We start from the raw sequence: 12,234 nt of genomic DNA, 5'->3' as shown, positions 1-12,234 counted from the left end.
GGCCTGTAGGGGGTGCTCCTGTGCTGAGCCACCCACCTCACTGCACCCAACCACCTTCCAGGCTCTGAGTGCCTCCCTAGGGGTGCTTCACATCTGGCTGACCCCCTTCCTGGAGCACACCCACTAGCCTGGGGGTAATGCTACCACCACCCAGAGTCTGGACTGAACTGGGACCTGCACCCTCTGGGAAACAGGCCTAGTAGTCCTTGAGAGTGCTTGACTCACTGCAAGAACTTGGGGTGCTTCCCTTAATCTGAAGCACAAATAGTGGTTTCCTGTAGTGAGCCGAACCAAGGGGACCCCAAGGCATAATCTAGATCCTCTCCCAGTAAGTCTCCCATGCTAAGCACAAAGGAGAACTTTGTTAGTTACAAGGAGTAGGTTTGGAATAGGTACAGGGTAGAGCAATGTCAGAGAAATCCCATAGAGAATAGTGGCATGGTAGCCTTTGATCATGCATCTGAGTTACTGCAAGCTATATATCTAGTTAGATCTCAGGTAGCTTACTCACAAGTATCATCCAGAGGCAGGTGGAGATTCCCTCTGGAAGCAAGCAGTTCACTGATCATGAGTTTCATGAAAGAGAATGAGTTTCAGATGGTCCAGCTTCTCTCTCTGTGAGTTGTCATGATGGCTACTGCTCCTCCTGAGCAGTCCTTAATTTATATAGACCTTATGACCTCATTTACCTGATCCAGTGAAGGCCAGCAACTGTTGGCTACCAGCCAACCAATATGAAATGCATCACTGGTTGCCAGGTAGACTGACAGGATCTTTAGCCCCCTCACAGTGAGGTTGGCATTGCTTAGAACAATAGGGATCTTAAGCCCCCCACCCAGGTATGTGATGCCAGTCACGTAGGCAGAGGGAACAGGTTTCCCCCCTCCCTCAGGAACGTATCCATCTCAGGTTACAACTCAGGGTTACCTGAAGAGATGGGGCAGAGGAGTCTGCCCTTTGCAGTGACCCTGGTAACCAAATTGTGCCATAGCAAAGTTTTGGGGAGAGACAGAGATGGCATTCTCCCACAGTGTTGATCTAGGAAATATATCAGAAGTAATATTTTTTTGGTGATAAATTTTATTGGACCAACTACATGGATGGAAGAGATGTTAGACATGCTTTCGAGCACAAAATGCCCTTCCTCAGGTCACTTGAAGACTGAAGAAGGGCTTTTTATGCCTGAAAGCTTGTCTAACATATCTCCCAACTATACAGTTGGTCCAATAACAGATATCACTAAATACCTCTTATTTCAGGACAGTAGTAAACTGCCTATACTTGTGCATGACAGTTCCTGGCAGCTACAAAAATATGTTCAAAGTTTCATTCTTCAGAATAGTGGTTGCATTGTCAGTTGGATGTCATGGTTTAATACAGACATGTAGAGAAATATAACAGTTGGTCACAAATGTCTTCTGTCATTCTCCTTGTTGTTCAGATAGCATCTACAAAGAGTCTAAACATTTTAATGCTACCAGTTTATGATGTAAATCTTTTTTTCATCACTTCCATTGCAGCAGTTCTACTTTTCACTGTGGTGATGCATAAGAACTGCAGAATTAGACTGTCTTGGTGAAAAATTCAGCATTGTTGTTTGAAATATTTTCTTCCTGGTAGAACTGAGTAGAGCTGTGAGACCATCTGAGATACCCTTCCAGCCTCAAACACAGAGTCTGCTGGTGGATGCTTCTGGAAAGCCAAAGAAAAAAAAGGTTAAATTGCCATCATCTATCAAGGGGTGTAAGCCAGAGTCTAAACCAAATGAAAAGGTAAAAGAAAATCATTGGGTGTTTTTACACATGCTCCAGGGCTGGAGTGTGTGCTTTAATTAGAGCAATAACAATGATCTGATTTCCTGAAGTGCTGAATGCCCTCAGTTCTCTTTGACTTGAATTGCTCAGCATTTCTGAAAAACAAACCACCTCCATCCCAGCTTTTAAACAGAGATCAATGTGCCCTACACTTTTTAGGGTTCCAAATTTCAAAGTATTAGCCTTAGTTAGTATGTCAGATAAGCTCTTCAGTGGCAACTACATCATAGTTTCATAGTTTTCATTATACATCTTCCATTATATATCTTTGTTTTTTATTATTTATCTACCCTCTTCTGTTATCTAATTTGCTAATCTTGTTTGTAAAGATAGAAGATCCTATTGGTGAAAGAGTCAACATATCATCTCATGGAACAGTGACAAAGTGTCTTAGTGGCTTCCTTCTCATTCCTGCTAAAGTGACCTTTGGGGTGCTGAAGGAAGGCTGCACCTATGCAACCACAGCGATCTTGAAGAACGTTGGAGTGGACTTCTTAAGGTTAGATGGCATTAACATTAAATTTGCTTTAGAACAGTCTCCTAACTTTAGCTGCAATCAAATTGTATGCCCCCTTCATCTTTGTACTCTCTGGTAATATCAGTAAGTTCCTCAGATTCCAAATGGTATTTGTATTTGGAGTTCTCTTTATCTTTGTGGAACCATATTCTAGAATATCTGGCTTCAAAAATGCAGCAAAGGAGACAGATAAATTAAAGCATAAAGAATGCTGAGCAGAAGGGTAGGGCAGTTATACAAAATATATAGAAGAATAGAAACAATTTTGTAGCACTAACAGGTAGATTTAGCCTCTCAAAGCAGCCAGCACCAAGCTTTGGATTGATGAAATAGTACTCTCTGGTTTGTTCTGTGCCCTGCTTTCAGCAATATTGGACCTGCAGTTTGCAGAAAGGGAGAGCTCAACTGCTACAGTTGGATGCATTATTTTATTTTGCTCCAAAAAGAGGACATTTTTCCACCTGACATTTTAAAAAAATCAAAATCCTGTACACACAAAGTGTGGTTAGGGTCTGGTGTTAAGCTGGTTCAGCACTCCTATTGCAGCCACTCCACAGTGGACTGACATCAGCTGTCCTATCTGGCAATACATGTAACATAGTCAAGGTACCATGTATTACAGATCCACAGAATTGTATTCCAGAATCTGGATTTATATCTAATAAAAGCTATATTTGTCACCCTTATGGCTGAAAACAAAACATTCAAAATGTAGCCCCAACGTAGATGAGGCTCTGTTAGCTTTTGGAATCTGCAGAGGGCCTAAAACAATATTATTGCATCATGTGCACTGCTCCTTCCATGTTGTCATGACACGTTTATGCTGAAATCTACAAAGTCAATTTGAATGTTATCTTTGTTAACTATTTCACTGCTGTTCAGTATAGTTAAATAAAAGGATCATAGGGAAGTAGGGCTATGGAAGGGACCTCACAGGTCCCCTCTTAGTCTTCTCTTCTTCAGGCTAAATAACCCTAGTTCTTTCAGCCTTTCCTCACAAGTCAAGCTTTCCAGACGTCTAATAATTTTTGTTTCTCTCTGATGGACTCTTTCTAACCTGTCTACATCCTTCTTGAAGTGTGGGATCCAAAGCTGGATACGCCTGGAGTGGCCTCACCTGGAGCGGATACACCTGGATATACGCCAAGTAAAACCTCACCAGTACTGAATAAAGAAGAAGAATCACATCCCTCAACTTGCAAGTGACACTCTTGTTCATATAACCCAGTACTCTTTTTGCAACAAGAGTACACTGTTGGCTTATATTCAGCTTATGGTCTACTATATCCCCTAGGTCCTTCTCTGTAGTACTGCAACCTAGTCACTCATTCCCCAGTCTGTATTTGTGCATACAGTTATTCTGTCCCAAGTGCAGGATTTTGCACTTGTCCTTGTTGAATCTCATTTGATTGATCACAGGTGATTTTTCCAGTCTGTCCAGGTCATTCTGGATCCTAGCCCTACCTTCTGAATTGTCTGCAACTCCTCCTACTAGAAATTTGCTAAGCATGCACTCAATCCCATCATTTAAATCATTAATGAAGATATTAAACAATATGAGACCCAGGACAGATCCCTGGGGAACCTCACTTGATACTTCCTCCCAACTAGACATTGAGCCATTGATGATTACTCACTGAATATGATGATCCAACCAGTTATGTATCCACCATGGAGTACTTTTGTCTGGTCTGTTTTTTATTACCTTGCTAATGAAAAAGTTGTGGGAGACCATGTCAAAAGCCTTGCTAAAGACAAGATATATCACATCGACAGAGCCTGTCACTTTACCATAAAAGGAAATCAGGTTGGTCAGGCATGACATGCTCTTGGTGAATCCATGTTGGCTGATCCTGATCACCTTGTTCTCTAAGTGCTTGATTATAGATTCCATGATCTTTCGAAGTATTCAGGTCAGACTAACTGGTTTGCAATTCCTCAGACACTCGTTCCTCCTTTTCTTAAAGATGGGCACTATATTTTCCCTTTTCCAGTCATTCAGGACTTCACCCAACCTCCACAAGTTCCCAGAGAGGATAGCTAGTGGCTCTGAGCTTGCCTCAGCCAATTCTTTCAGTACCTTAAGGTACAACTCATCTGGTCCTACTGACTTGAAAGCATCTAGCACAGGGGTGGGCAAAATGGTGGATCCAACCAGCGGCTGGACTGGATGTGCACTGCTGCTGCCAGTTTCCATGGAGACCCCAGGAGTGGCAGAGCCGGGACAGTGCAGGGACAGAGTTTCAATGGAGACCAGCCCCAACGGTGCTGGCAGGGCTCCTGGTTGGGTGGGAAGTGGCTCTGGGACTGAGGCTTGGATTTTGTAGTGGTGACAGCCTGGGCAGGGGCATGCAGGCAGCAGATTGTACCTCTGCCCCAGCTCCAGACCATGCTGTCAGTGCTGCAAGATCCCAGCCCCAGCGCAGCTCCCCATTCAGCTGCACACCCTGCCAACACTGTTGAGGCCAGTCTTCATGGAAACCCTGGCCCCATGCTGTCACGGTGCAGCCACTACTGGGGTCTCCATGGAAACCGGCTGCAGCAACATGGGCAGGGACCGCTGGGAACGGGAATCTGCCGTGAGTCTGATCCAGCCCACAGTCCAGACTTTGCCTGCCCCGATCTAGCATCCCTGAGTAATCCTTAATCTGTTCTGCTTTATTCTAGACTAGTAATTCTCAGTCAGGATGCCACAGCACCCTAGGACGTTTTAAGATCCTTTTAAGGGTGTTGTGGGATGTCAAGCAATGTTAGGACTGTTACACATGCAGACATGATTCACAAGATAAATTCAAAGATTTCAAATAGAAATCCATGGTATTAAATGCATGGTATTAAAACCTGTTATGGTCTTCCTGAGTTCTCTGCAACAAAAGGAGTGCTCTATTATTTTTTCTGTGATCAAAAGTCAAATGAAAACTAAGAGCTGACATTTTCCAAAGGGTGCCTTGAGTCTAGCAAGGGGTGCCTTTAGTCTATAAAGGTGTATTCCTTCCCTGTCTTTACTGACAACTGCACTGATCTTCTGGTAGCTGCCCCTGTGTGTTAAGACTGAAGTAAAAAAGGCATTAAATACTTCAGCCTTCTTTGGATCATCTATAACTAGATTTCCTTCTGCGTTCCATAAGAGATCTACAGTTTCTTTGGTCTTCCTTATGCTCTTGACCTACTTGCAGAATGCCTTTTTATTTTCTTTTGTGTCCCTTGCCAGTTGCATCTCAAATCATGTCTTCATCTACCTACTTTTCTCACTGCACAGGGATGCAGGGCTCTTATACTCTTCCCTAGTAATATGATGCAAGTTTCCACTCTCTGGAGGATTTCTTTTTGAGTTTCATCTCATTGAAGAGATGGGTATGTAGCCAGTGTAACAGGGAACCCTTACTCTGTTATGGAAAAACCAAATGACCCTTTTAAGGGAAGGGTTTTTGTGAACTGGATAAAGGCAGCCAGTCAGGCTAAGGTTAATAAGCAGCCTTGCCAGCAGGTCAGCTAATAGAGCACATGACCAGAAGGGGGCAGGGCTCTGAGCATTATAAGCCCTGACCAGAGCCAGAACCAACAGTCTGTCTTTGTAAGCAGAAGGAAAAGGAGTCCTGCAGGGGAGCTGCCTGGTGAAGATCAACTGTAAGCATGCTATACCTGGAGATGGCATAGAAGCCTGGAGTTGAGGAAAGTCAGGGAGCCTAGCCCTGCACACCTTAAGATGAAGAGCTCCGGGCTAGGAGGGCTGCAGGATGATGCCAGGCTTACCCCAGAGTTGCTGTCAGGGCTGCTAGCATGATAGCAGTCCTGGTACACCTTGGTAAGAGAAGCCTCACTAAAAAGCATCAGGATATAACTTACTGTTTGATTGGTGGTTTGTGGAGGGGACTCAGAGGTAGTTTTGGAGGTTCCATTAGTGCCCTAGGAGCATCTAATTGCCTTGAGCCCCACTGGGGTCAGGGTTAAGGCATAGTCACATGCCTGTGAGGCCAGCAAGCCCAAAAAGGGGTAGATCCTAGAACCAGAAGGCCCAGTGTCTGAGTAGGAAAGAGACAGGGCCAAGGGACCAGCACCCAGAGCAGGGCAAAGATAGGGCCAGAGGCCCAAAGCGTGAGGGGGACTAAACCAGAGACCAGTAGGGGAAGGCTAAGGATGGAGCCCAGAAGCCGGGTCTGACCCTGTGGATCCTGAGCTAAGCGGCCCAACCAGAGAAAAGGAGCAGAACTTCTGGACCAAATCAGAGAAAAGGAGCAGAACCAAGCAGGGCGAGGTCCCTATAAGGGACTGGTTGGACAGATGACACCCGTGAGGCATGGGAGTGGTGTAAGGAGCAGTTTGGAGCCACGTAATAAGGTAATGGGTGCCTCAAGGCACATATAGGCCAGGAAGGCCCAACTATGAACAGACTCAGTTTGGGTTAGTGAGGTACAAGAGGGGATCCAGGGGCAAAGGAAGGAGGAAGACTGGTTCATAAAAGTTAAGGGCTGGAAGGGACCTTAAAGGTCATCAAGTCCAACCCCCCCTACTCTGGGCAAGAATACTGCTGAGATCAAATGATTCCAGCAAGGTGTCTGTCCAGTCTCCTCTTGAAGACTTCCAAGGGTGGGGACTGCACCACTTCCTTGGGAAGTCTATTCCATATTCTGGCCAGCCTTACCATGAAAAAGTTCTTTCTTGCATCCAACCTGAAACCATTCTCTAACAATTTATGGCCATTGCTCCTTGTCCTACCCTGGGGTGCCCTAGAGAACAGTTTGTCTCCCAGCTCCCACTGTTCACCCTTTACATACTTATAAATGGCCTAGTCCACCCTCAGTCTTCTCTTCCCCAGGCTGAACAGTCCCAGATCCCTTAGTCTTTCCTTATAAGGTTTGTCCTCCAGGCCCTTAATCATTCTTGTGGCCCTTCTCTGGACCCTTTCAAGATTCTCCACATCTTTTTTTGAAGTGGGACTCCCAGAACTGGGCACAGTACTCTAGCTGGGGTCTTACCAATGCTGAGTAGAGAGGAAGTATCACTTCCTTAGCCCTACTTGCTAATTGGCTAATGTATCCCATTATGCTATTAGCTCTGTTGACTACGTTGTCACACTGACTTGTGTTTATCCTGTGATCAGCCATAAACCAGAGGTCCCTTTCAGCCATCATGCTGGCCAGGACATCTCCTCCTAATGTATATTCATGCCACTGGTTACTTCTCCCCAAATGAAGCACTCTGCATTTTTCCTTATTGAACTGCATCTGGTGCTGCTCTGCCCACCTCTCCACCTTGTCCCAGTCCACTTGGATCTGTATCCTATCCCCTAGTGTAACTGCTTTTCCCCATAACTTAGTCGTATCATCCACAAACCTAGCCAGTGTGATTTCCCCATCCTCATTGAAATCATTGATAAAGATGTTGAACAGCACGGGGCCAAGAACCGAACCCTACAGGACACCATTGGCCACCTCCTGCCAACATGATACAGACCCATCCACTAACACTCTCTAGGTTCAACCCCTTAGCCAGGTCCCAACCCACCTGATCATGGACTTTGCCATCTCACAGTCCCCCAGGATTTTTTATATAAGTGTCATGGGAGATCATATCAAAGACCTTTTTAAAAATCCAAGTATATAATAACGACCATGTCTCCCACATCTAAGCAGTGAATTACTTAATCATAGAAGGAGATGAGGTTGGTCAGACATGATCTGCCCTCAACGAAACCATGCTGGCTATCCTTCAACATCATGCCACCAACCACCACCACCTGTGGTTTCCTCTTGGCAGAAGTGGTCTCAATCCTTCCACCCCTAGGGATATGTTCTTTGGCCTCCCATGGCACTCCCTCTCATCCAATGCTAGGGCTTCATACCTGTTCTCCAGCTGGACTGTCACAACTTTCAGAAGAGGAGTGCTGTCTGCTGCCAGAGGTGATAAGCTGCCAGCTTCCACCCTCCTGAATATCTGTGTCTTTTGTTTCTTCCAATGCCTTGTTTGGCTGTTCCTTTTCCAAGAAGCTGGGGATTTCTATGTATTGAGTCAATGAAGGCCATTTGCTCACAGATGCTTCTGAGCCTATCCACCACTTCCTGCAGCTCCTTTACTTGATTCCTGAAAGAATCCACCAGGAGGCATCTCTCACAGCACAGGCACACCCCCACCTGGATGTCTTTTTCAAGGAAATGCCGGCTGCAGCCCCTGCAAAACCAGACTGGAACATGGGTGGAACCTCTGTGGTTGGTGGCTATGCCAGGACAGAGCCCACACAGGTACAGGCAGAGGAAGAGCTGGCAGTGACAGAAGCTTTGACATAGTGACATCTTCCAGCTATTCTGTTGATTGTCCTGCTAGCTCCTCCTTCGTCCTCTGCTGCTACTTACTGGAAAACTCCCTCTTCCTCTTTTACCTGCCTCCATTCAGCAGGCTTACAATGAAAGAAACATAAGAAAAGGGCTTGGGCAAAGTCCCCAGCAAACATACCTGTTTACTGTCCTGTTTGCTGGTCCTGGTGTCACTGGGTTCTAACTAGCCTAGCCTTTCTGGTTAGGGAACCCCTGCCTCTGTTCACACTGCTACTATACAAAAACTGTGCTCATCCTAAGTCCCAAACTCCATCCCAGGTGCTGAAAGCTACAGCATACACCACTGATACAAAGCTTAAATGAACAATTGCCTCCTGTTTGATTTCAAGGAAGTAGGAAATGGCTAATGGGGTTTGAGAGTTATGCATCTCTGGTCCCTTTACATCAATGGTCACCAACCAGTCTATCCCAATTGACTAGTCAGTCATGGAGCCTATGACAGTTGATCTCAGTCTAGGGGGCCTGAGCGCACGGAGAGGGGAGGACATACAGCCTGGGAGGGCTTGGGGGGCGCGTGACCCCGGATCTGCACATGGGATGGGATGGGATGGGATAGGCTGGGGCCAGGGCGGTGCCAGGCTCTTCCCAGCATAGCTATTCTGCCATGTGGCTCTCAGGCCGGGCAGCAGTGGTGGCACAGAGGGGATGGGGCAGCTACAGCAAGTTTTTGGGTGCCTGCAGCCCCACTTCCAGTGCCGCCAACGCTGCCGCCCAGCCTGAGAGCCATGTGGCAGAAGAGCTGTGCTAGGAAGAGCCTGGTGCTGCCCCAGCCTCAGCCTGCCCTGCCCCACTCCACATGCAGGTAGTGAGGCACATGCCCCCCATGCCCTCCATGCCCTCCCCTTTGGCGCAACCCCTGGATGAGCTGCTCCTGCTCCACTCCCTCACACCACTGGGGGGGGGGGTGTTGATTGAGGCTCCAGCAGTGAGGGAGGGAGCCAGGCACAGGCAGAAGCAGGGTCTGGGGGAAGTGGAGGACATGCAGAGACCTGGGAGCATGTGCCCCTAGGCCTCTGCTTGTCCCATCACCTGGCCACACCAGGTCCACTCCCCCCATCCCCTGCTCCTGCCTGTGCTACATTCATTGTGGCCAGAAATATGTCCACAACCAGTACATGGTGATGAAGTGGAAGATCTGGAAAGTCCTGGTATCATTTGTATATGTGTGGGAGCTATGACCTCACTGGTCCCCAACCGCTTCTTCCATATGTCCTGAGTTGTTCCAAATGGCAGACTGACTGTCTTTATTCTCCAACAGGTTTCGGGTGAAGCAGCCATCTCCCAGCACTGGCCTAAGAGTGATTTACACACCAGGGCCTGTAAGTTGTGTACAGCCTATGTACCTTTCAGCAGAATATCCTTTGTTTTCAGGCAGTTTCATATTGGCCCTCAAAGCTTCAAAAAATTTTCCCAGGAGGCTCCTACAATGTTGGTTTGGGGACAAGGGTGGCAGATAATTGAGGTAACTGAAGCCTAATTTTGGAGAAGTGAGAGGCTGTGAGGTTTACCTTCATCACCCTTTCCTCCCACCTGTGGAGTACCAGATGCCACAAAGGTGCCTATACACATGCTCCAGGATGTGTGCATCTGAAAAGTCACATATTAAACAGTCTTCCACATCAGGGAGAAAGTGTACTGAGCATTAAGTGATAGGTCTTTTGATTCCATTGAGCATGGATAGACTAAAATCACTGCCTGTGCATGATTCTTTTGTTTCTACTAGGTGGCAGCAGGATTGCAGGTTGAACTGGAGATTGAGATTTGTGCCATGGCAATTGGAAAAGAAGGTACTGAAGGCCCTGGAGAAATTTTCTGTTGTATTGAAATTTTAACAGAAACAGAGACACTCTTCCTGCCTGTGGAAGCAAATATCCTTTGCTGAGCTATTGCATAAAGACACCACACAATGTCAGGCCCAGGGATTTTCCAAAGCTGTAATTAAGCCTCCTTTGTGATAATGATGGACCATGTCAGCCAAGCTGAAAACTCCACTTCCTGTTCATATGGTGGGCTGTTTGGAAAAGATAGCGAGAGCTTTTTCTGATCCCAGCTACAAGTGTTTTTTTAATCCTTCCCAAAGCCATTAGGTGTTGGCTACACACAAGGCTGGGGACTTTGACTGGGTATGCCAGTGCTCTTGCTGGGACCAAAGCCTTAGGTTCTTGGCTGAAGGGTCTTGCCCATCTGCGCAGGGTCAGACTGCTTGCCATTACTTGAGGTCAAAAAGGAATTTTAGTCCATGTTCAGACTGGTAGAGAGTGAGGGTTCGGCACTTTGGCATCCGACTGACATCTATAGGTAGCCAGTGAGAAGGATTTCTCACTGGCTACCTTTCCAATGGCAGCATCTGTGGGGATGGGACTAGAAACAGCATAAAAGCCTCTGGTCTGAGGCATTCTGTAGCCTTTCGCAACTTGGTGCCTGTCAGGACCTTTGTGAGAGATGAACGCTCAGACTGAGACATTGTGGCTCAATACTAGTTGAACTTGTCTGGTCTTTTTTCTTGTTACGAAAGAGTGGGTTGAGCTCAGCTCAGCTTTTGTATTATTATTAGTATTATGATTCAGTTTATTTCTTTGAATTTATATTTGCCTTTTTTTTTTGGAAACTTTGCAAAAATGTGTGGTTTCCCAGCCAGTGTGATCTATCCCTGTGCAGGGAGGCACAGATGGCTTGCACGCACACATACAGATACAGAGACAGAGACACACAATATAGAAAAAAATCAGATATTCATAGCAGAAGAAGACAGACAGCACACAATTTTTACATAACCCTTAACACCGAAGCAAACATTCAAACAAGAGGCTAGTGCATGCACGCAACAGAGGGAATAAAACGCACAACACAGAAGGATTCACACACACAGAGACCTTTTACAGCACAGGAAAGATCAATAGGAAGTGTGCTGGAAAGGCAGGTGCCAGGCCTTCTGGCAGGGGAGGGAGAGGGGGTAGGAGGAGAGCTAAAGCTGCAAGCCCTGCCCCCCAAAACACAGATGCATTCTATTCCCAAGCAGCCATGACATCAGTGCTGCCAGTGGAAGCCAGGAGAATCATAGAATCATAGAAGTAGGGTCGGAAGGGACCTTGTAGATCTTCAAGTCCAACCCCCCACCTGGGTGGGAGAAAAACTGGACTGAGTCCAGCCAGGTAGGCATCAAGCCTCTTCTTAAAGATCCCCAGGGTAGGAGCCAGCACCACTTCCCTTGGAAGTTGGTTCCAGCTCCTAGCCGCCCTAACTGGGAAGTAGTTCTTGCGGATGTCTAATCTAAACCTACTCTCCAGTAACTTGTGTCCATTATTCCTTGTTATGCCAGGGGGCGGTAGGGGAAACAGTGTCTCCCCCAAACCCTTCTGGTCCCCCCTAGTGAGTTTATAGACAGTCACCAGGCCCCCCCTCAGCCTTCTCTTGTGAAGGCTGAACAGGTTTAGGTCCCGCAGTCTTTCATTGTAGGAACTGCCCTGTTGTCCCCGGATCATGCGGGTGGCCCTCCTCTGGACCCTTTCAATGTTGTCCACATCCCTTCTGAAGTGGGGCGCACAGAACTGGACGCAGTACTCCAGCTGTG

General features: G+C 46.8%; 1 protein-coding gene across 1 annotated transcript in view; it reads left to right on the top strand.

Moving 5' to 3' along the window:
• Nucleotides 1-12,234, top strand: part of SPAG17 (sperm associated antigen 17) — a 469,533-nt gene that overhangs the window by 440,450 nt on the left and 16,849 nt on the right. The window contains exons 43-46 of the mRNA XM_019526871.1: nucleotides 1,621-1,772; nucleotides 2,144-2,313; nucleotides 9,922-9,982; nucleotides 10,387-10,531. Coding sequence (XP_019382416.1) covers nucleotides 1,621-1,772; nucleotides 2,144-2,313; nucleotides 9,922-9,982; nucleotides 10,387-10,531 — 528 coding nt within the window. The remainder of the gene's footprint in view (nucleotides 1-1,620; nucleotides 1,773-2,143; nucleotides 2,314-9,921; nucleotides 9,983-10,386; nucleotides 10,532-12,234) is intronic.

This window comes from Gavialis gangeticus, unplaced genomic scaffold (genome assembly GCF_001723915.1).
Source record: "Gavialis gangeticus isolate Ggan-Ray unplaced genomic scaffold, GavGan_comp1, whole genome shotgun sequence".
Lineage (NCBI taxonomy): Eukaryota > Metazoa > Chordata > Crocodylia > Gavialidae > Gavialis > Gavialis gangeticus.
Note: the sequence above shows the minus strand (reverse complement) of the source record. Positions and strands in the feature narration are given on the sequence as shown.